The sequence below is a fragment of the Lissotriton vulgaris genome, chromosome 7, assembly GCF_964263255.1.
Source record: "Lissotriton vulgaris chromosome 7, aLisVul1.2, whole genome shotgun sequence".
Taxonomy (NCBI): domain Eukaryota; kingdom Metazoa; phylum Chordata; class Amphibia; order Caudata; family Salamandridae; genus Lissotriton; species Lissotriton vulgaris.
In genome coordinates, this window is record NC_141695.1 from 278,503,627 (window position 1) to 278,528,875 (window position 25,249).

Genomic DNA, 25,249 nt, shown 5'->3' on the forward strand with positions numbered 1-25,249 from the left:
CTCCTCCTCCGCCTCCTCCAGTCACTATTCCTCCTGCTCCTCCTCCTCTTCCTCCTCCTCCTCCTCCAGTCAAAAATCCTCCTCTGCCTCCTCCAGTCACTATTCCTCCTCCTCCTCCTCCTCTTCCTCCGCCTCCTCCAGTCACTATTCCTCCTCCTCCTCCTCCTCTTCCTCCTCCTCCTCCAGTCAAAAATCCTCCTCCTCCGCCTCCTCCAGTCACAATTCCTCCTCCTCCTCCTCCTTCTTTACCAAACCTAAATCCTCCCGTGAGGCGCCTATCGTCCTCGTGGTGTCTAAGATCCCGAAATGCAAATCCTTGAGGCAAAGACCCCAATATGCCTGAAAAAGAAAGTAGAAAGAATTAGGAAAACACTAACATTCCCGTACTTTTCTTTTAACTCTTCATGGTCCGTGCACTCTCCATTCCTCATTAAAATGCAAAGCTTGGAGAATTAGATCTAAAATAAAGTCAAAAAGAATTTAACAATTTGACCTGGCTTTGCCACAAATGAAGAAAAATACAAACAAGTTGTAAATGTAATGGTATGTTTAATATCAGCTATAGATAGTTAAGCCACCATATTGAGGTCCATTGTTTTATTGCTCGGACAAACCATTTTGTTTCTGCAACTTTATGTCATTTTTAACGATTTTGTATAGTTGGCTGGGCATACACAGATCTAGAAATAACCTTGTTAATTGGCGCCAGGGCAAGAGGATAAATGGGGACGTCTGAATGGGCAGGAAGCAATGCATGGGGCTTAAGAAGTGAACCATATCAAAGATGCACCTCGGGTGTTGCCTGTAATTCTAATGCAGAAATATGGACATTTTACGGTGTCAATTAGTGGCATTTCGCTAGACAACGTATGATATGACTTTATCTCTTTGTAGAAGATGGAAAGCAATTTATGGTTAATCCTAATCTGTGTAGTGGATCCCAGCAGCATTAGACAGCTGCAGCATGAGATACTCAGGATACTGTGAATGCTGGTGGCTGAGAGCTACCAGGCCCAGATCCTAGGCTTTGATTATATTGCTTTCCAAATGCATTATTTAAACATGTTTTCTTTTGCTGGGCCCAAAATGAGTAATGGCACAAAGGTTCAGTGGCTTAATACTGAAATATGATGCCACTGAGGACCAGTCCCTTATGCGTTATGAAGTGGGATCCATGCATGCCAATACCTCCTTACACACTGCAAGCTCAAGTCTGTGTGCTCGGGTAATTTAACTCTTAAATGAACATTTCAGACGACATTTAAATGAGCGAGTCAAACGAGGTCCTTATAAGGAGCTGGGTACAACAAAAGTCTCTGTCAAAAAGCAGTACATACCTAGGGCCAGCAGGAGAAAAGCGTGGCGCACCGCCATTTTCTCTGTTTTTTTCCCTAGAAGTAGAAAAAAGAAACGTTTTATAGTACATCACAAACAATATAGAAATAGAACGAGCCTTCAATCTACTTCGTGAAATGATGAAAACAGTCATTGCCTGTGGGGGTGTTGGCTGTGTTGTGTCTCTGTGCCTAACCTCTTATGCACCTATTCAGTGCTGCAAACTGCCCTCCGGCATGTGCACTGGGGTTGGCTTCCATACATTGTTACCCACTGACTTGGGCCGGGCTGCGCCCCAACCCCGCTGTCCTTCATAATAAATAAACACGCATTCAGCCATCTATTGGGGCCGGCCTTGCTTCCCTTCACTAAGCTAGAGGCATGTGTGTAGTGAGTTGTACATGGCAGGCCTTTAGCCACTTTCTACACCTAAGGCCCCTGAACCAGCTATGCATGGACTTTGCACTGTGAGCTCAAAGCACAAGCCCTGGCCTTTAGCCAGACCTGAGCCATGCAATGTGGAATATGTGAACACCACCCAGCTGTGTGAGCGTGCCATGGGCCCTCCCGCCGATCCTTCCTCCCCATCAATTATGTACAAGATCTTTGTGGTGTTAGAATGGCTGCAGTTTATTCACATCATAAATTGGTACACACTTGCCATGATGGCATTGGTCATTACCATGCTTATTTCTGGGTTATCTCAGATTACAACGTAAACCATCTCATAACGGGTTGTACAGTGTACATCCTATAATGTATTCCATATTGATAACCATAATTTGCCTAATCCTGCAATGAATCAATCTTGCAGTCATGATGTCTCAGTCAAGGTTGTCGTAAATGGCTTCCAACTGCTGTGATAGCTCTACTTCTGTCACTTGGTACAGCGGGTTGGGGCTTCGAGGCTTCAACCTGCTAGCGAATGTCTGGTGCTCGTTGCCCTGTGTCCATGCCTGGGCTGCAAGGGCCGTGTCCACTCTGCACTAACCATTTTTTCAATTTTGTCTGCTCTCAAGTATCCCTGCTTTGAGGCATCCTAAGGACCATGTCTGGGCACTTGCCTCCAGAGTCCCTGCTGTGAGGCATCCCAAGGACCATGTCTGGGCACTTGCCTCCAGAGTCCCTGCTTTGAGGCATCCCAAGGACCATGTCTGGGCACTTGCCTCCAGAGTCCCTGCTGTGAGGCATCCCAAGGACCATGTCTGGGCACTTGCCTCCAGAGTCCCTGCTGTGAGGCATCCCAAGGACCATGTCTGGGCACTTGCCTCCAGAGTCCCTGCTGTGAGGCATCCCAAGGACCATGTCTGGGCACTTGCCTCCAGAGTCCCTGCTGTGAGGCATCCCAAGGACCATGTCTGGGCACTTGCCTCCAGAGTCCCTGCTGTGAGGCATCCCAAGGACCTTGTTCGGGTAATTGCCCTTTTCTGTCCTTATGTGAAAATATTTATTGTGTACCGCCGGTTGGCGGTAATACTAGTTATACTAGTTATTCACCTCTTTCTGCAAATGAGATGGCATATAGTGTATCAGCACACTTAATGAAGGCTGTGCGAAATGTTCCTAATTTGCTTGCAAGCAACAATGGAAAATTGTATCCAAAAATTACACTTAAATTTGTAAAATTTAAATCCCCCCCTTTAGGGTTACATTTTAGAATGACGTGCACGCTGGTGTAAATTTTTGACACAAGAACACATTTCGGGGCTAAAGAACAGTGCAAAAAAAGCCCAGTCAACAAAAGTCACCCATGTTTTCTGTTACTGTGAATTTGCTGTACATTTTTCAGCAAATTCTGCCTTCATGGACATTTTTTAAGGCAAATGGTGTGTAAACTGTAATAACATTAAGTAGCGTAATGGGATTATTAGGGGAATTTCGTGTAACAAGCATAACACCGGTGTAATTTAAAGCCTATAATACACAAGCTGCAGTACAATGAGGAACATAATACTTATGGAACACCTTAATGTACACTTTGATGAACCACAAGTGAGGTTAATTTCACAATATTTAGAACTATTTACATAACTCAAGGGTGGTGTATTCTCTTATGTACACCAGAAGGGTCAGACACTTGACTTAATTTTAACCGATTTATGTAACTGTTTCAATGGAAGACTCTTGTGCCTAACACAGAAAAAGAGCAGATTTGTGTTAATAACTGGAAGATTGTTTCGGCCAGTTCATTATTTCAAACGATTGCATCGTATTTTAAGTATTATAAGTTAAAAGAAAAAAACAAAGTAACCTGTTATTTACCTAGGATTGAAGGCCTTCTACCTCCTGTGGCAAGAGTGTGTATACACAGGAGGAAAAACTGAGCTGGCAAGCAGCTGAACCGGAATTGTAAAGCTGATGCAAATAGTTTCAAGTAGGCATCCTCTATTAACAACAACATTTATAAAAAGCAATGTGATACGTTTGCAGATTTCTGCTCTGAATAGATCCCTTCGTTTACGTGTTCCTTGAATAACCAGAAAGACCATGCCTCCTCAGGCGCAGAATGCAACATTATGGGGCCAGCCAGCAGAATGTTGAAAGGAGCCGAAATATTCCATAACTAATAGATATGTGTAGGCTTTAAATTGCTTAGGGGCCCTCTGAAGGGCGGATTCCCTTGGCATGCAGGGGCCTTTGTTACACGACTGTGTCTCTTCCTTCATTACAACATAGACAAATGGTCCACCTGTGCATGAAAGGCTAGCGAAATGCAAGCTATTAACCCCTTCCATGCTGATGACGGCCCCCAGCCGTCATGCATCATGGTGCTCGTGTGCTGATGTTGGCTGGGGGCCGTCATGAACTCGCCCACTCTTCAGAAGTGCCGCACAGGCGCAGAATCGCGTCTGCATCCGCGCCCAAGGGGTTAAAGGGTTAAAGAACTTGTAGTACGCATTAAGATGTTTTGACTGCAAAACTCCATGAAAATCTCATAAAAGATTGATGGAAGTAGACCGCACATAGGAAAATTCATTATCAACACCTCAATTCCTCCTATGAAATTATGGAATGAATGCACATCTGCTTCTGTCCTTCCTATATTAAAAAAAAACACACAGACCTAGCAATTTTTGTCAACTATGGGCCTCATTTGCTGGTAAATGATGCTGCATGATTCCGCAAGCCATTATGCTGCGCCGAGCGGAGTCATTTTAAAAGCACAGGGATGCAGCGTATTAACAACAAACCAACACATCCATATGCTTTCCTCTGAGCTGGTGCACAATGGGCTGCCATGAGCCAGCACAGGCCCCCTTGCGTCAACGGTGCAAGGGTGCCTGCATTGCAGGTGTTGGAAATGGCCCTTTTTGCAGGGTTAACCCAAACTTTTTTCTTCTTCCTCCCTTATTTTTCCTGAGCTGTGGTTGTTGGCAATAGGACTCTGGGCACTTTACCACTGCTGATCAGTGCTAAAGTGCATATGCTCTCTGTATAAATTGTTATTGTGATTGGTTATCCATGATTGGCATATTTGTTTCACCATTAGGTCCCCAGTAAAGTGCACTGAGTGTGCCAAGGCTGGTGATTCAAATGCTACTAGTGGGCCGGCAGCACTGATTGTGCTACCCACATGAGTATCCCTAAAATGGTGTCTCAGGCCTGCCACTGCAGTGCCTTTGTGCAGTTGCTAACTGCCATGCTGACCTGACTAGTGTCCACCCTGGCCAGGCTTAACCCTTCCATTTCTGTACACATTGGACACCCCTATGGAAGGCCCAAGGTACCCCATTGGGCAGGGTGCAGTGTATGTTTAAGGTAGAGCATGTACCAGTGTGGGTGATATGCTCTGGTAGTGAATTACAGCCATTTTCGTTTTTCACTATTGAAAGGCTATCTTGCCCATAGGCTATAATGGGGAATGCTGTTTATAAAGTTTACCTGCATTACTTCCCATAGGAGCAAGATTGCAAATTGAAGTCTGATATCCCTGAACTCAGAATTTAATAACACATCTTTTAGGAAGGATGGTTTTTAAATCCAGTGTTTGAAAGCGGCACTTTTAGAAAGTGGCTGTTTTCTTGTCTGACCTTTCTGTGTTCCATTGCTTGTTTGTGAATTGACTGTCTGGTTTGTGAGTGACAGGGGCTGGGGTGGCTCCAGGAGGCTGACTCAGTCAGCCCAGGGCTGAATAGTTCCATCTGCATCTTGAGTGGTGGAAGGGGATAACACCTGGGCCTGAATAGGGCTGTGCTTGCCTTCCACAATGCTGGATCCACCCCTTGCTGTGCGGCTGACGACCCTGCCCCTCTCTCTCAAAGGAAAGAAGGAGTCAGGTAAACAAAGTGCTCCAGGACTGACCAGAACTGGTTTAGACAAGGCAAAGGCTTCTCTTCCTATAGAGAACAAAGGAAATATTAGTATAAAAAGGCATACCCAGACCCCAGAAGATCAGATCATCCTGAAATCAGAAAGGAATCTCTGCAAAGGAGAAAGCTGGAAGACTGAAGAAGAAGTACTGACCTGTTGTAAGGCAGACCTGCAGTTGCTTTGGTGCCAAGGAGAGGGGAATAACGTTGCTGTTGCTTTGTCCCCTTGCTTGAAGAGATCTCCAAGGGCATGAGGAGAGCTGGCCTCCTGTTAAGAAGTCCCAGGAACAAAAAGACTTCACCCCCAGCTACCCCCCTGAACTCTGCTTAGTGAGTTCTGCCCTTCCTAGATTGTTTGATCCATTTGTGGGGCCTCTGGAAGTTGTTGCCTCCTGTTTGGGGAGCTGGACAAGTAGGAAAGAAGAAGATCTGCCATTTTCATGCATCGCTCGCTTGCGGAGCGCATCATCGACTGTGCTGGAGAATTGCTGATGCCTGAAAGATTGTCACAGCGCCTGTTGCCGTTGCAAAAACCGACGCATCATTCGCTTGCAGAGCGCATCCCCCTGATGTAGGAAGATTTCTGTTTCTGCGAGTATTGTCGCAGAGCCTGTCATTGCTGGGTGATATCTTCGCACCGCTTGCTTGCGGACCGCATCACGTCGCTGCGAACCTCGTCGCAGATCCAATGCATTGATGGGCCGTGAGAGGAGAAGATCAACGTTTACTGCGCATCGTGGCCGCACCGGAGATTGTCGCCGTCCCAAAGATTGTCGCATCATGCCTGTGCGAGATACTTCCTACCAAACCTGCGGTACAAAAGGGGGTGGTGATGGATGGAGCATCTGAATCAATCAAACACTCACACCCAGTCAAAAGATCTGGGTTTAATCCATCACCGTTCTTTAGCCCACTCTGCCACCCCAGTTCAGACATGGCTATATGCAAATCAGTCTGACCCTGTGCCTCATGGGAACAGTCCAGCCCGAACTGCCAAGCCATGTCTTCCCTGAACCGGAAACAAGCTTCCGAGGACCCGTTTCTGGCATTCCAGCCGTCTTCAGCCCGGCATGCTTGAATCTAGTGGCAAAGTGAGCAAGGGACTCACGTCTGAGCATACCCTGCCACACTTATGGCGGCCAAAAGCGGTACAAAAGGGGGTGGTGATGGATGGAGCATTTGAATCAATCAAACACTCACACCCAGTCAAAAGATCTGGGGTTTAATCCATCACCGTTCTTTAGCCCACTCTGCCACCCCAGTTCAGACATGGCTATATGCAAATCAGTCTGACCCTGTGCCTCATGGGAACAGTCCAGCCCGAACTGCCAGGCCATGTCTTCCAAATACCGGAAACAAGCTTCCGAGGACCGGTTTCTGGCATTCCAGCCGTCTTCAGCCCGGCTTGCTTGAATCCAGTGACAAAGTGAGCAAGGGACTCACGTCTGAGCATACCCTGCCAAACTTATGGCGGCCAAAAGCGGTACAAAAGGGGGTGGTGATGGATGGAGCATCTGAATCAATCAAACACTCACACCCAGTCAAAAGATCTGGGTTTAATCCATCACCGTTCTTTAGCCCACTCTGCCACCCCAGTTCAGACATGGCTATATGCAAATCAGTCTGACCCTGTGCCTCATGGGAACAGTCCAGCCTGAACTGCCAAGCCATATTTTCCCTGGACCGGAAACAAGCTTCCGAGGACCGGTTTCTGGCATTCCAGCCGTCTTCAGCCCGGCTTGCTTGAATCCAGTGGCAAAGTGAGCAAGGGACTCACGTCTGAGCATACCCTGCCACACTTATGGCAGCCAAAAGCGGTACAAAAGGGGGTGGTGATGGATGGAGCATCTGAATCAATCAAACACTCACACCCAGTCAAAAGATCTGGGTTTAATCCATCACCGTTCTTTAACCCACTCTGCCACCCCAGTTCAGACATGGCTATACCTACCAAACCTGCACACCTGAATCCATACAAGGTATCGCATCCCTCCCCATACAGACCAGATTAGTGGCAACACGTACGCTGCATGCAGCGGGGCTGTCGCATCGCCTCCCAGGGTCTCAGGAGTGATGCATCGCTTGTTTTTCAATGCTGCGACTTCCACTTGGTACTTTTGTCGCATCTACAGGAACTTTGGACGAAACGTGATGCAACTGTGGATTATTTTGACGCAAAACCAAGAACTATTTGAAAAATCATATTCTTGAACTGTGTATGTTGGATTTTTGTCATTTTGCTCTTGTGTAGTTTAGATAAAGATACTTTATTTTTCTAAACTGGTGTTGAGTCAATTTTTGGTGTTTTCACTGTGTTACTGTGAGTGTTGGTAGAAATACTTGACACATTGCCTTTGATAAGCCTGTCTGCTCGTGCCAAACTACCAAGGGGGGAGCAGGGGTTATCGAAAGAGTGTATCCCCTTTACCCTGACTAGAAGCAAGGTTCCCGACCCCAGCCAACTAGAGACCCCCAGATCTAACATTGGTGGCCAGCGGTGAGGATTTGAACTTGTATTTGTACTTGACCCACTGTAATTGGTGTACATCACTAGTTTAGTGAAGACCACTACGCAGCACATACTGCTTGTTTTGTTTCCTGGTGTCCTCCTGGAAGTATTTATTTTTGGATACTGAGACTCTGGCTAGTGTTGCACCTGTGAAGTCTTGCCAAAATGGAAGTAAACTTTTTTCATCTGTATATCTACGCAGTGGTGCAGATAAAAGCTTTTTGCGAAAAGAGGGGTTGCCCGTGGAGAGCGGGTCCACAAGGAGGGATCTTGAGGCACGCCTTTATTCTTAAGAGGTCAGAATTTGGGAAGCAACACTAACAGCTGATTTTGAGGAGGAGGACTTCTCTGACAGTGAGATAGATAAAAGTGAGTGGCTCCTTGCTGCTGAGCAAAGGAACAGTGAATTAGACCGGGAAATCAAGAAGGCTGGGATCTGGTGGGCCTTAGCCCAGAATGAAGAAAAGTGTTTAGCTCAGGAAATGAGCTTTGCTGAGTTGGAGGTGAGGTGCAGCTCAGATGGTGGCAGCAAGATTGTGATATCTAGTGCTGAGGGAGCAGTACAAACACCCAGAGATGTGGCGCCTGATTTGAGGGAGGGGGTTGACATTCCCCAGGAGGATAAGGTTTATGAGGTAGCTCCAGTGGTGTGCAGTGTCCCAGAAGTAGATTCGGGGACTGACACAGGGGACCATATCCCTAATGGTGGGAGGGACACACTACTGACTCTAGATGAGAGGTTCATGGAGAGGGGTTCTCCCATGGTAGAAACCTTGGTGTGTGATTGTGGAGACCGCCCAGAAGAGTGTGGGTTGAGTGACAGAGACAGTCAGACACTGTCTTGCCATTCTCAGGAGAGTGGTGTGGGGTACTTGTGTGAGGCACTAGAGGGTGAGAAAAAGGGTAGCTTCGTTAGAAACGTGGGGGCTGTGAGATTCATTTGTTGGAGAGCATATTTTAAGTCCCTGTTTTCCAGAGCTATGGCAACACCCGGTGGAGTGTGAGTTCTCTGATTCCAGGGAACTTGTGCAGGAGGCATACCTCTTGGTGGAGTCCAGCGAGTCAGAGTAGACATTGGGGAGTGATCCCAAAAGGAGTGGCGCAGATATCGTCCAGACCTGTGAGGTGGAAGAGGTTCAGTGTAGCTTATTTAAGACCCAGGTTAGTGGGAGGGGTGAGGGACTCACGTCCTGTCTCAGTGGAGAAGGACAGAGTGTGGGACTGTGTGTCCCAAGGTGCCCAAAACCCATTCTCAGGGCCTAGAGGGATCCTTAAGGGAACACCAGGTTGGGGACATAGGCTGTACTTGCAGGCCATTTGAGGAGGATCTCCTAGTGTTAGGAGAACCTGGAGCCTCTGTAAACAGAGCTCCATTGTTCTGGAGTCTGGCGGTGCCGCTCCCTTTGGGAGGGTGCAGAAGTCCAAAATGAGGCGTGAGAGGGGGGTGATTTCCCCAGTGGAAGAACCAGTGGGTCAGGGACCAGCTAGAAGGGCTGAGTCTCCTAGTAGTGTCAATGGTGACACCACTTCTGTCCTGGGGAATCTACGCGCATTGTCAGGTGGACCGGGATCGGGAGATCTGCGCCAGGCAGACTGTCATGAAACACATGAGTCATGTGTCACCCTCGGGGGATACTGTGTGGGTCCTCAGAAGTCCTGGCATGTCAGGTAAGTGTACAACCGCAGGGATTAGTCCCTGGGTTGGGAGGGCAGGTTCAGGACCTGCCTGACCTGGAGGAAAGGACATCTGTAATCAGTGTCCTGACCGGTTTTGCTTTCAGGTGTACCACTCCAGTGGGAGGGGTGCAGCACTCTGGAAAGGGGTACAGAGGGAAGGAGTCCTTGCCTATGACAACAGTGCAACCTGAGGGTTTAGACCCTAGGTTGGGAGACCAGTTGCAGGAACGAAGTCCTGAACAGATGGGCAAGTTGTGATCTGGGGGTGACTCTCCGGGGAGGAGAGGTCAGGAACCCAGAAGGAGAGATAGGGGGAAGAGAGCCTCGCCCGTGACATCTGGTCTGCCTGAGGGTATACACCCTGGGCTGGTGAGCCAGTGTCAGGAGGCCCTACCTGATTTGGCAGGAGGGAGAGTGGAGGAAAGGTGCCAGACACCTGGGGCTACTGCCCCCCACTTTCTGACGCCACAGAAATTAGAGAGACCTGACAGGCAAGAGGCCTGGCGCTCATCACTGACAGCTGTCAGTGGCTCATGTGGCTGGTTGTCCAGGTGGACAGGGTTGCCCCTGGAAGGGGGGCAGGAGTCACATCCAGGGGGTGGACTGGGCCACACCGTTGTGTTGGCCAGGTGGGTACTGTCTACCAGTGTGGGCACATCTGTGAGTGAAGTCCAGGTGCGCCTGGCAAATGGTCAACCACAGGGGTTGGCCCCTGGGTTGAGAAGCCAGGGTCAGGTGTTGCCGGACCTGGAGGGAAGGACATCTGTAAACAGTGTCCCTACCAGTTCGTCTTCTAGTGGTACCACTGCAAGTGGGAGGGTGCAGAACTCTGGAAGGGGGTGCAGAGGGAGGGAATCTTCGCCTCTAGCCCCGGTTCACCAGGAGGGTTTAGACCTTAGGTTGGAGGGCCAGGTCTGGGGTGTCCCCCCTGACCTGGAATCCCAGTTGCAGGATAGAACCCCTGAACTGGTGGGTGAATGGTGCAGGACACCTGCCAAAGGTGCCCTTACTATTCTAGAAGGGGGTTCCACCCCAGGTGGGAGGGTACAGAGCCCCAAGCAAGCAGAGGATCTGGTATGGGAAAGCCCACCCCAGCTTCCTGTCCAGCCGCCGGATACAGGCACAGAACTGGTGGGTCAGTGCCAGGATGTCAGACCTGACCTGACAGGAGGGGGAGTGGACAAAGGGTGCCAAGCACCTGGGGCTACTTCCCCCCACCCTCTGACGCCACAGGGGTGTAAGAGTAAGACCTAGGTCTCATCCCTGACCACTGTCAGTGGCCACTGTGGCTTGCTGTCTGTCTGTTGGGACACACCTGTGAGCAAGTTAAGTTTAGGTACTGCACAGGTGTGTTAAATATTGGACGGATTTGTTAGCATGAGCTGAAGGCCATTTTGTATTTCTGGCAGCCATTATAATTTGCCATGTGCTGCCACGTGCTCACCATGTGCTCTGTCCTCCCTCAGTGTTGACTACTCTTGTAATTTGCCTAGAAACAAACTATATTTAGCATCTTCCACCTTCGCACATGTCCAGAAGGTCCTAGCTAGTAGAATGCACCTGCTTCTCAAGTATAACTGTCAGGCTTATTTTGCTGCTGTATGGAGAAGTAACTCTCCTCTCACTTTGTTGAGCAAGCAGATCTTGTATGTTCATCTTATTCATTTTGCATGCTTACATGAGCCAGGACTGCCCCTTGGTCTTATGATGACTATGTAACCCTAAGCATATGTAAGGCCCCAGTTTTCTGTACTCCTCAGACTGCTCATTCAGTTGCTAAGGCTTCTGTGTGATGTAGTCTCACTCATTTGAAGTTAATAAAGATGTTCTTTTGTATTTCAGCTTCTGTGCTAATTTCTTCTTTATTGGTTTAAAAGGACCAAGTATCAGTGGGACCCCTAAGAAGGCTTTTTGATTTCTTCAGGTGGTGTCCACAGGTGAGGCAAAGGGTTCCACAAGGGTTGGCTTGGTGGACCCTGAGAGTATAGATACAGGGATCCAACTGGCTTCAGGAAGGCGTAGAACAGGAATAGTCCTGTGCTGTTTGGCCAGTTTCTTTGTTCTATCGCCCTAAGCGGGGAATCCCATAGAGGTATCGTTTGGTCTACCCTGGCTTTAGGCTGTAAGGGGAATTGTGTTGGAAATTGCCCTTTTTGCAGGGTTATCCCCAAACATTTTGCTTTTCCTCCCTTATTTTTCCTGACCTGTGGTTGTTGGCAATAGGACTCTGGGCACTTTACCACTTCTGATCAGTGCTAAAGTGCATATACTCTCTGTGTAAATTGTTGTTGTGATTGGTTATCCATGAGTGGCATATTTGTTTTACCACTAGGTCCCCAGTGAAGTGCACTGAGTGTGCCAGGGCTGGTGATTCAAATGCTACTAGTGCTGATTGTGCCACCTACATGAGTAGCCCTAAAATGGTATGTATGTATGTATTTAGGCATACTTATATAGCGCGACTGTCACCCAAAGGGCATCCTGGCGCTTATGGTGTGTCAGACCTGCCACTGCAGTGCCTGTGTGTAGTTGCTAACTGCCATGCTGACATGACCAGTGTCCATACATGCCAGGCCTAACCCTTCCCTTTCTGTACACATTGTATACCCCTATGGAAGGCCTAAGGTACCCCCCTGGGCAGGGTGCAGTGTATGTGAAAGGTAGAGCATGTGCTAATGTGGGTGACATGCTCTGGTAGTGAATTACAGCCATTTTTGTTTTTCACTATTGAAAGGCTATCTTACCCATAGCCTATAATGAGGAATGCTGTGTATAATGTTTACCTGCATATCTTCCAATAGGAGCAAGATGGAAAATTGGAGTCTGGTATCCCTGAACTCAGAATTGAATAACACATCTTTTAGGAAGGATGGTTTTAAATCCTGTGGTTGAAAGCGGCACTTTTAGAAAGTGGCTGTATTCTTGTCTGATCTTTCTGTGTTCCATTGCCTGTTTGTAAATTTACTGTCTGGTTTGTGATTGACAGGGGCTGGGATGGCTCCAGGAGGCTGGCGGGGTCAGCCCAGGGCTGAATAGCTCCATCTGCATATTGAGTGGTGGGAGGGGACAACACCTGGGCCTGAATAGGGCTGTGCCTGCCTTCCACAATGCTGGCCCCACCCCCTGCTGGGTGGTGGACGACCCTGCCCCTCTCTCTCAAAGGAAAGAAGGAGTCAGGTAAACAAAGTGCTTCAGGACTGACCAGAACTGATTTGGACAATGCAAAGGTCTATCTGCCTTCAGAGAGCAAAGGAAATATTGGTATAAAAAGGGATACCCAGTCCCTAGAAGACAAGATCATCCTGGAATCAGGAAGGAACCTCTGCCAAGGAGAAAGCTGGAAGACTGAAGAAGAAGGACTGACCTGTTGTAAGGCAGACCTGCAGTTTCTTTGCTGCCAAGGAGAGGGGAAGGACTTTGCTGTTGCTTTGTCCCCTTGCTTGAAGAGATCTCCAAGGGCCTGAGGAGAGCTGACCTCCTATTAAGAAGTCCCAGGAACAAAAGGACTTCACCCCCAGCTTCCCCCCTGAACTCTGCTGAGTGAGTTCTGCCATTCCTAGAGTGCTTGATCGATGTGTGGGGCCTCTGGAAGTTGTTGCTTGCTGTTTGGGGAGCTGGACAAGAAGAAGTACTGTAATTTTCACGCATCGCTCGCTTGCGGAGCACATCGTCGACAGTGCGAGAGAATTCCCGTCGCCACGAAGATCGTCGCAATGCCTGTTGCCGCTGCAAAAACCAACGCATCCCCCCGGTACGGGAAGATTCCTGTAGCTGCAAGTATCGTCGCAGAGCCAGTCGTCACTGGGTGAGATTGTCGCACTGCTTGCTTGCGGACCGCATCACGTTGCTGCGAGCATCGCCGCAGAGCCAACGCATCGAGGGGCCGAGAGAGGAGAAGATCAATGCTGCGGCGTGCATCGTCGCCACACTGGAGATCGTCGCCATGCCGAAGATTGTCGCATTATGCCTGTGCGAGATGCTTCCTACCGAACCTGCGCACCGGAATCCATACAAGGTATCGCATCCCTCTCCATGCAGACTGGATTCCTCGCAACACATCCGCTGCGTGCAGCGGGGCTGTTGCATTGCCTCTCCAGGGTCTCAGGAGTGACACATTGCTTGTTATACAATGCTGCAGCTTCCACTTGGAACTTTTGTCGCATCTACAGGTACTTTGGGCTCAACATGACGCAACTCTGGATTATTTTGACGCAAACCCTAGAACTCTTTGAAAATCATATTCTTGAACTGTGTATGTTGAATTTTTGTCGTTTTGGTTGTGTGTAGTTTAGATAAAGATACTTTATTTTTCTAAACTGGTGTGGAGTCCATTTGTGGTGTTTTCACTGTGTTACTGCGAGTGTTGGTACAAATACTTGACACATTGCCTTTTATAAGCCTGTCTGCTCGTGCCAAGCTACCAAGGGGGTGAGCAGGGGTTATCTAAAGAGTGTATCCCCCTTACCCTGACTAGAATTAAGGGTCCCAACAAGGGACCCCCAGATCTAACAGCAGGAAATGTTGTTTTTGTGCAGGAAGTGAGATGTTCCTGAACAAAAACAATAATTTATGGCATTGTCCTCTTTCTAGGCATACTGCAGAATGCACACATAGAAAGAGGAAAAATAAAAGTCATTCTCCTCGTTGTAAATCTGGGAATGTGTCAGCGTCCATGGATGTTATGTAGGAATGCCCGAGGCAACACCCATGGAACGCCTCCTTCATGCACAGTAATGCCCATATATACAAGGCCATGAAAAGTCTGGGCTTTTAATGGCTGGTAGAAGGCCAGAGCACTAACATTCCAAAGCTGTTGCTGTGAATAAAGCACTCACAGTGCCCGAAGGGATTTCAGCCCCTCAGACTCTGTGAGGCCTTTTTTTACAAATTTGAACATTCTGCTCTCTAGGGGTGGAATGTTTTAATAGCCTTAGAGCTCGCCATAGTGGGCACTACTTCCCATTTAAGGCCTGCTCCCTTGTTAAAGGCCTGGCTGGTTGAGCCTGCTATGGAGGGCTCTTAGGCTATACTCCATCTGTTTACTTTTTCCCATAAAGATTATGAACACTATTATCTCCGTGTGAATTTGCAACACACTTTATCTTGATCTCCCATCTAGTGACCTTACTATACCTCAACTTATCCAGAACATGGTAGCATCTGAGTCTTCCTAGGCTAAAGCACATCTCCCTGTCCCTAAAATGTCTAAACTGGCTCTTCATCAAACAAAGATTTATGCATATGTATTTTATGCATATGTATGTATGCATGTATATTTTTTTCTATGCCCAACGTAGCCAAAAACAACCAGACACAGTAAAGGGTCAAAGTCAAGCATGAAGTCAACAATTGAAAGAAGAGATAGGTTAGTTGTGTACAGTTAATGCGTTGTTATGTAGTGTTTTTTAAGAGGTGGGTTTTCACCTCTTTCCTAAATTGGAGTATTTTGGAGCAATCACGATGGTCTTAGAGATGTTCGAGATCCAAGGTTTATAGATGGGAAAAGCCTGCTGCCTTTTCTTTTCGGCACTTTTTAGGCTGTAGTATGATGGTGTCCTGGTTGTGGGTGTGCCCCAAAACCAGAAAAGATGACGAGCTTGTCGGCAAAATACACAATGGTGCCGGCTGTAATTGCTTTCTAAATGATCCCGCTTGTTTTGAAGAAAATGCTGGACATAAAAGTAAGTCCGAAAGGATTCCATCAGGCTCGGGGTGATGTGATCCTATTTCTTCAGGCCCTGAATAAGGTGTGCTGCAGCATGTTGGATGCCCATAAGGAGTGGCAGTGTGGAGTCTGGCAGGCCATGGAGAAAGACGTTACCAGCATCCAGATGTGAGAGTGCAAGGGCATGTTCTGAAGTTGCTTTCTAGAAGAAGCAGTTGCATTTTCTTTAGAAGAGAGAGCTGAAACCAGTCCATCTTTGTTTTTTTAGCAATCGGTTCTCGGAAGCTGATGTTGGTGTCCAGGGTGAATCTAGTTGGCATTCAGTGAAAATTGTAGTTCAAACACTCAAAGTTCATGTGACAGAGTTACGTTTTAACTTGTTTGATGCTCTTAGCAAAACCATTTCTTTCATTATGAATTTGCTTTGTAGCCTGGCTGCATTAAAGATGCATAATATGAAGCCAATATTATAGTTTGAGTGCAAGTGGGCAAAATATTTCTTGCACCCTGTCTCTATGCTGTATACAACTGAAATTATGTTTTTGTGCAAATAAATTGTCGATTTGTTCTTTATAGAGTAGATGTAAAAACACTAGATATCCCAAGCAAATGCATGTGAGGTAACTCAGAAGAACATGGGATTTCCAAAAGAAGTGCTTTGATGCTTATGATCCCTATGACATGCTATAACTTCCAAGCCTACCAAGCATTACCATTACCATACACAGACCAGAGGTAAGGTCAATAAAACCACCATGGTTCCAGGCAAAATAAGCAGGTTATCGGTTGCATGTGACATTCAAACTGTATCGACAAACTTTGCATTGTCCCATCTGAGTTACTTTTTAGAGATCTACATTGGAATAAGTATAGGTTTAACATCGTGAGTTTTCCACTGAAACCAACTGTTCTTCTAAATCCAGCATTCGTAGAGTTAGAGCAAAGAGCTGGGTGGTGTGGTGGCAGTCTAGTGTTCCGTTCACAGAAGAGGAAGTGACGGGACGGGAAGCGGAAGGCGGCCATCTTAGAATCATTGGCGCCGACCTCTAAAAGTAGGCAGAAGCGGTTCCCGGCGCTCGGGGCAAATAAAGGAGAGTTCCTACCCCCAACCTGAGTCAGTGTGGTGTATTTCACAATATTATAATGGCAAAGAGGCATGGGCAGTAGCACCCACCACCCAGCGCACCACGTGACAAGACTGAGGGGTATTACCGGCTATACATCGGACCCGCCGGCAGCCCGGAGCGTGGCAGCAGACACGACGAGCTCCAGAGCAGGGGCGTCCCTGCGCACAGACCCACCAGAAGAGTGTGTAGTGCCTAGAAATACGCCTACAGTACAAACCAATTGTGAAAGAGGCAAGGAGGTCGCCGATCTGAAGCTGTGCTGCAGGAGGAACATTGGCAAGAGGTACAGCGCAGCTCTCGGTGTATCACGCCACCCGCAGGGCTAGGGCAGCACCCAGCACGCTGGTGGCGCGGCAAAGAGGCGAGGGAGTGTCAGTTTCGGCGAACTCAGCCAGAAGGGAAGGCCAGCGAGCTCTACCTAGCCCCACAGTCGTAAATACAGGGGAAGAAAGGGACAGTGAGCCTGGTGGAGGGGACACGGCTGAGCAACCTGCGCCGGGAAGCCCACCTAGTCGGGCTGTCCCTGTTCCAGTGAACCCAGGAGGTGCAAACAAGATGGCGGCCCAGTCTTCCTCCCTTACCCAGTTGGTGCCATTCCTAGCAAAGAGCGGGGAACCGGAGATGCAGTGGGAAGACTGGAAACTGTACTTCCTCAACTACCTAGAAGCATTGGAAGAGGAAGGTGAGGCTCCGTTCTCAAGCAAGAGAAGGAAGAAGATATTGCTACATAACCTGGGCCCGGAAGGGATCAGAGTATATGACACCATCGTCAGAGGAGTGAGGGACGCAACGGACACAGACGTACTCAGCCACTCCATTGCGGACCTCGACGCGCATTACAGACCAGTTGTGTGCGTAGCGATAGACAGATACAACTTCTTCCAAAGAAAGCAGAAGAGCGGGGAGACGGTGGACAAGTACGTAGTAGCATTACAAAAATTAGCTCTAACGTGCAAATTCAGCACGCTACAAGACGACCTAATAAGAGACCAGATCATCATGTATACATCCAGCACCCACGTCCAAGAGAAATTGTGGGTAAACGGGGACGCCCCCCTAAAAGAAATCTGGGCGCTAGTGAAGAAAGCGGCATTGTCCAAGCGATGTGTGCAAGCCGCCAGGAAGGAAGCAGGAGGAACACAAACAGTATGCAAGATTATGACACCGGTGAGAGGCGAACGACCAAAGCAGAGAGATCAACAAAGGACCCAAGACGGCAGACGAACCGCCCAGACCAACCAAATGGACCTAAGGACAAATAAAGGTGGACGGCCGAGCTGTTACAGGTGTGGTAGTACGTCACATCTTGGAAATGACAAAGTGTGCCCGGCGTTCAGGGCGAAAAGCTCATATTGCAGTGTGTTCGGGCACTACGAGAAGGTATGCCGCCAAAAGCCCAAAGGAGCGATGGTCAGATATGTGGACCAAGAACATCAAGAAAATGCAGAAGACCAAGAAGAGGATGAAGACCTAGAGGAGGTCCTTTACATTGACGTGCAGGTACTGGAAATGGAGGGATCGGAGTCAGACAAGCCCAAGTTGAACATGCACATAGGAGGGATACCCATTGAGATGATTGCGGACAGCGGAGCACCCATCTCAATCATACAGAGGCAAGTGTGGGAGAAAAATGTGTATCCAAGATAGAGGAGAAGTTACATCCAATGTACTTAAGACCGGTTACTTACACGGGACAGAGGATTCCTATGTTGGGATATTGCCCCCTACTGTTCGAGTTCAGAGGCCGTAATGCAAGTTGCAAGTTGTACATCGCCGAAAAAGGCCCATCAGTACTCAGCTGGAAGGACCAAGGGGCGTTGGGGATACAACTCAACCCAGGAGGCATAGAAAAAATCCTGCTAATGGAAATGGAAGTGAAGGACGATGTGGAAGCGTGGCATAGGGCACACCCCAAAGTTTTCAGCGGACAAATTGGAGAAATAACCAAGTACAAGCACCTCATCAAACTGAAGGAGGGAGCGAAACCCGTCGTTCACAAAGTGAGGAACATCCCGTTCCGATGCAGAGAAGCGGTGCAAACGGAGCTTGACAGATTAGAAAGTGAAGGTGTGATTAGGGCCATCGAAAGTGCGGAGTGGCTTTCACCTCTGGTGGTAGCTCAGAAGCCAAATGGAAAGGTACGGCTGTGCGTCGATCTCAGGAAACTGAACAAAAACATCATGATCGACAAATTTACCCTGCCCCGCATAAATGAGATGCTGGAAAAAACCAAAGGCATCAAGTGGTTCTCCACGGTGGACTTGTCGTCAGCCGTCCACCAAGTGAAGCTACATCCATCCTGTAGCCACCTCACTACGTTCATCACACCCTTCGGCTGCTACGAATTCGTGAGAATGCCCTTTGGCCTAGCCTCAGCGGCTGCGGTCTTTCAGAAGATGATGCACAGAATACTGAAGAACGTGGAGGATGTACAGTTCTTCCAAGACGACATCCTGGTCATGGGGAGGACCAAACAGGACCACAATGAGAAACTACACAAAGTACTACGTACGTTGCAGGAAAACGGTCTAACTGCCGAATGGTCAAAATGCAAATTTGGAGTGCAGTCCGTCACGTATCTGGGCCACGAAGTGAGTGAGAAGGGTATTGAGCCTAAAAAAGCCAACATGAAAGCCATTCTGGAGGCTCCCACTCCAAGCAAGAAAGAGGATGTTCGGTCATTCCTGGGAATGGCCGAGTACTACAGCAAATTCATACCCCACTTTGCCACCAAAACGCATCTCTTACGCCAACTACTAAAAGAAAAGAACAAGTTCCAGTGGAACCAGGAAGAACAGAATGAATTCGACACCCTGAAACGGGAGATGAGTGAGACCATACCTTTAAAAGGGTTCGTCCCGAGTGCGGAATCCATTCTTACAACGGATGCCAGTGACCGTGGCCTGGGAGCTGTGCTGATGCAGCGATCTGAGAAGGGTGAAACATCGACGGTCAGCTTCGCCTCGAGGTCTCTGGCGCCCAACGAAGAAAAATTTAACGTCATTGAAAAAGAGATGCTGGCGGTGGTATGGGCAATGGAGAGATTTAGACAGTATTTGTGGGGAGCAAAATTCCTGGTGAGAACGGACCACAAGCCGTTAGTCAAGGTGCTTACTTCCAGTGGCCATGCTCACGCTACACCAAGAATTGCGAAAATGACACTGCACCTTTTGGACTTTGTGTGCGAAGTGGAGCACATTCCTGGGCCGCAAAATAAGGTGGCTGACTTTCTCAGCAGGGCAGCGGCCATGGAAAGGGTGGACAACCAAGAGAACCCGAGATGGGAACATCCCTTCTCTTTGATACTGCTTTTATACGACTTGTTTTGTGTAAAACTGCACCATCCTAGCGAGGGACCCAAGCCATTGTCTTAACCCCTCCCTCCCTCTCTATTCTGCTTATTTTGATGTGAATACGGCAACACCCATATGAGGGACCACTCTCTCACAAGTTTACCTGGCCTGTTATATAATATGCCTTAAATCTAATCACAACCTCGCAAATAGCAACAAAGGACTCGGATCGTTATAAGAATTGGGACTCGAACCCTTATCTCTAGGGTTACGAGCACCAAAACGCTGGCCATGTCAGACTCCCCCTGACACCATCATCCCACGTGGGATCACCGAGCCAATAACGCTGGTCTTTATGTATACAGAACCACCCCAATGCTGTCTGTCACTTTAAGACGCGGGGCGTGCCTCTGAGCCACCGACGTCACGCACCCACGAGGGCCGACCGAACCAATCAGGGGCGTCAAGCATTTAAACCGGCCGGTTTTACCTTCTCCGCACTCCCGGGAGACAGCCGCTGACTGTGTAGGTACACGGAGGGGAGCCGCGGTCGTTGAAGTAAGTCAACCCTACCCTGCCATCGAGGCGAGCACTCGCACTCTGTACTAAGTTCTTACGGTCTCTTACCTTTGTTATTTTTCTCAGAGAAACGCCGCGTGAAGATACCCCACGCTGTCGTCTCCGTAGGGGCGTAACCATGTCCCTTAGGAAGTGAGTTTTTTTAAAAGCTTCCAGTACACCCACTGTTGCTTGTTATTTCTCCCGCTATGAGAGGGAGCTTTCCTCTGTGTGTGGCTTCATGGTTCCTTCAAACATCCTAGGACATACTTGCAAATACCTTTTTAACACTGCGTGTTGTGTATGAATTCTACCGCTTTTTAAATAAAAAGCGAGTTGCATATTGTTCGTTCGAATTGAGTGCCAAGCAATCACCGGATACCGACCTCATAACAGGGACGGTGTTTGTGGCTAATTTAGATGCACCTAACTATGGAATCCAAGGTAGCACCCCAGTACTGGTGTCACATAAATCATGCATGATGCCTAGACCTACCCATCTTTGATACCATTGTTGATCAAAACTTCACACTGAAGAAAGTAACTCTTCTTCTTCATGTTTATGTGTTTGTGGTCTTGTTTGTCCCTTCTCTTTTACAGGTCATTTTATACATCCCTACCAATTGTGTAGTGGGGAATTGACGGAAAATATCCGTATATTTTCACTGTATATATATTTTTCACACTTTGAGCCTCTCGGGAGGGTGCGCCTTAGGGCACGGACACCACCGGAGGACTTTTGATATAGGTCCTGAAGAAAGCTGAGCTAAACGCAACCAAACAGCTGAAACATGTCGACCAACTTCTGTCTTTGATTCAGGATTCCGGTTCCTTGATTAAGAACCTGGGGAGTCCCCTCACTTTGTTTTTAACCAGTGCGGGCTGGCCATTATTAAAAAATGTTCTAAAGGTACAACCTTTGCATTTTTTAACATTTAACACATTTGCACAATCACATTTAGTCACCTCCTAATTTGGGAACTGTTGCACTCACCACATCCTGCTCCGCTGTAACCAGGCGTCGTAGCACGCTGGGGACATTCGGTCACCCCAGCGGGGACCCAATGATGAAGCATGTCACCAACTAGTGGTGAGTGAGGGTCCTTCAAATAAGTAAAGTTTTTTCCCTCCGCCTACCATAGGGTGACCAGCAAGCGCCCGACTTTCTTCTACTGAAGATAGTCTATTGGGCTCATACAGGGACGTTGAGACTCCCCCGCTGTGTGCATTGCACGTGTGTGAGCATTGATCACGCGTGCAGCACGCAGCGGAGTTAAACTTTTAACTGTCACTAGTTTTATTATCCTTTGTATCACAGTCACTCCTTTGTTGTTTATATACATTTAACCGGGGTACAGGAGTGTCTATGCCCTACCTCTCTTGTTGATATTCAATAAGAAGGATACGTGGTGGCCACCGTCCAAGATATGGAGAAAGTGATCAGTGCTCAAGAATGGGAAGAAGCGTATAGAGCAGACAACGACTTGGAAGCCATCAAAGGGTACGTAGTCCATGGGTGGCCCGAAAAGAGACACCTCAAGGAAGAGCTAAGGAGGTACTGGGAAGTAAGAGATGAACTGTCACTGGCAGAAAATCCAACATTCCTCCTGAGGGGTGATAAGGTGATTCCACCGCAGGGCATAATTGATCACCTGATGACCTTACTTCACAAGGGACATCAGGGCATCACGAAGACCAAGGCCCTCACCAGGCAACCGTACTGGTGGCCAGCCATCGACGCTCAGGTGGAACGACATGTACGGAAATGTGAATCATGCGCCAAAGCAGACAAGTCCCAGAGCATGTTACGACCACCCTTGGGAAAATTCCCGGTGCCCGATGGACCATGGGAAATGGTATCAGTCGACATTATGGGCCCTATCCTCAACAAGGAGGGAATACAGAAGTATGCTCTTGTCCTCATCGACAAATATTCCAAATGGCCTGAGGTGGAAGTGAAGGAGAATGTAGATACGGACGCAGTGGTGAATTTCTTACGTGCCATATTTGTCGGGGAAGGAATCCCAAAAATCATCACGTGTGACAATGGGCCGCAGTTCACTTTGGCCAAGTGGGAGGCTTTTACATCCAGGAATGGGATAGAAGTCAAACATACGCCCATCTATCATCCCTCGGGAAACGATCAGGTGGAGCGTTTCAATCGAGTGATTATGGGCACCATCCAAGCGGCCATCAATGATGGACTGGACTGGGAGAAGGAATTAGAGAAGATGATCTGGGCGTATCGGATTACCCAGGGAGCAGGGGGTACAGTCCATTTAAGGTGTTGAGAGGGAGAGAAGCTTTCACTAAGGACAACACTAGGCATGGGCGGAAAATCCGTTCCGCTCGCGGATTTTGCGGATTTTCGGGAAATCCGCAATCCGCGAGATTTGCGAATTTCCTGAAAAATCCGCAAATCCGCGAGCAGCGGATTTTGCTCGCACTGCTCGCACTGTTCGCGTGAGTTCGCGCCCCGCGAATAAGTGCGAAATTGCAGAAATACGATTTTAGCAAAACTGAAAGTAACTACTTACCAGGTTCAAAAGTTCAGGCTCATCATTAGTAGCCATTTCCTGTAGTGCTTCCTGAGGGGCCCCTCCAGAGTTCAGTTGCCAGTTGCAACTATTATGTGACCCTGCTCTGAACCTCAGAATAGTTACACATATGCCACAAAGGTCCTGAATTACAGCTAAGGGAGACAAGCAGGAGCCAGGCTGGAAGTTAAAATCCATTAATCAGCCCCTAATTCATTATTGTCAGTTGGGGCAGGGCAGGTGTTGTAACTAATTTTGCAACAATGAAAGCACTTAGCAAGTGCAAAAGATCACTAATCAGGGCGCACTAAGGAAGCAGGTGCCAGCTAAAAAAATATTCTGTGACACATTAATCAGCCCCAAATTAATTCAGGTCACTTGAGGCAGGGAAGGTGTGCTTTGCTTTGCCAAAAATAATGTACACTGGACAACCAGAGGGTGTGGTGATGAAACAGAGGGTGGCATGGGTGGGCCAGAGGGTGGCATGAGTAGTCAGAGAGTGGCAGTGGTGACAGAGAGTGGCAGTGATGAAGAAGAGTGTCCCAAACAGGTTGGACACGTAGAAACAACAAGTTCGCAAAACTTGCGACCCGACAGGTAAGTTCGCAAATTGCGAAATTGTAAAAACCCTCGCGAACTGGCAGAAACACGGGCGAACACAAAAAAAAAAAAAAATCCGCAAATTCGCGGGAATTCGCGGATTTTGCGGATTGCGAGTTTGCAAATCCGCAAATTCGCGGATTGCCAATCCGCAAAATCCGCTCATGCTTAGACAACACAGCGTGGAGAAAATTAGTGGTGCAAAGTAAGTGGTCACCAGCTGTGGTCAGGAGGAATCTGGAGAAAGCACAGGAGGTGTACACCGAACACGTTAACAAGAAACACAACGTTCAAGGAGTAGAACTGGAGAAGGGCGACTGGGTAAGAGTGAAGCTGGCCATCCTAAAAAGAAAGGGGGAAAGCAAATTCTCGCCACCCCTACAAGTGCTAGAGCCTTACGCCAGGTCGGCCCTACTCAGCGATGGGAAAGTGTGGTCACAGGATAGAATGGCAAAATGCAGCAAGATCCTGAAGTGGGGAGAAGAGACAGAGGAAAGAGCAGAGTATGTAGAAGATGGAGAAGAAGAAGGTAGTGGAAGGCGAAAGGAGGATGTAGAAGAAGGCGTGCAGCAAGTGAAAGGAAGGAGCGAAGAAGAAGGAGCGGATAAAGAAGCGAGGGCCTGGCGCGAAGAAGAGAGGAGTGAGGACGTGATGAACAGTGAAAGAGAAGGTGCAGGAAGGAGGATTGACAGAATGGAAAGTGAAGGTGATGGAGTAGTTGGAGTGACGAGGACCAGAGCCTGGAGAGCAGTAAAGGTACCAGAGAAGTTCAAAGACTTTGACATGATCTGGAAGTAAGGACTAGAATCTTAATTTTTTGGGGTTACTGCATGAAGGGGGGAGATATGTGGTGGCGGTCTAGTGTTCCGTCCACGGAAGAGGAAGTGACGGGACGGGAAGCGGAAGGCGGCCATCTTAGATTCATTGGCGCCGACCGCTAAAAGTAGGCAGAAGCGGTTCCCCGCGCTCCGGTCAAATAAAGGAGAGTTCCTACCCCCAACCTGAGTCAGTGTGGTGTATTTCACAATATTATAGGTGGGAAGGGAGTGAAAGCACTTTCCAGATTTCATCTACTCGTAATAATGCTAGTTATTCATCTTGGCAAATTTAACTTTGTTATAAACAAATACATATTGCCTACTCCAAAAAACCCGGAATTCCAATGAAACTAGCTACTTTTCACTTTGCCATTGATACTCTTATTACTCTAGTCACCGTCATTGATTATCTGAGTATTGATAAATAAGGGAGTAATCTGCCACCAACTGGAGCATGATGATTGAGGAGGACAATGATCTCAATGGCAATTTACTTTATATTGTTTATGAATAGTATCCTAAAAAGATGCCTGGTTATAAGTTTTAGAATCCGTGTTGTAAGGCTCTAGTTTGAACAAATAAACTTGAGCTATTCACTTTTTCCAAGTGTTTTTGTGATGCAAGATTGCTTGACAGATGTTGTGTAATAGTATGATTGAATCTTTGGAATAGCTAATCAGCAGTAGTAAAAGCAAGCACTTGCAATGCAATAGGTCTCGCATTAGGAAAGTTTGAGCTATTGGTCTTGTAAATGACAATTTTTTTATTTATGTGTTGTTTTTGAAAATAGCTAAATTAATAGCTTTGTTATTTACAATGC

General features: G+C 47.9%; 1 protein-coding gene across 1 annotated transcript in view; it reads right to left on the reverse strand.

The window, feature by feature from the left end:
* The window catches only part of LOC147701391 (alpha-tectorin-like), an 89,173-nt gene that overhangs the window by 49,265 nt on the left and 14,659 nt on the right, over positions 1-25,249 (reverse strand). Inside the window, exons 2-3 of the mRNA XM_086930075.1 lie at positions 1,338-1,391; positions 250-339 (exon numbers count right to left, since the gene is read on the reverse strand). Of these exons, the coding sequence (XP_086786201.1) occupies positions 250-339; positions 1,338-1,374 (127 nt within the window). The 5' untranslated portion in view covers positions 1,375-1,391. The remainder of the gene's footprint in view (positions 1-249; positions 340-1,337; positions 1,392-25,249) is intronic.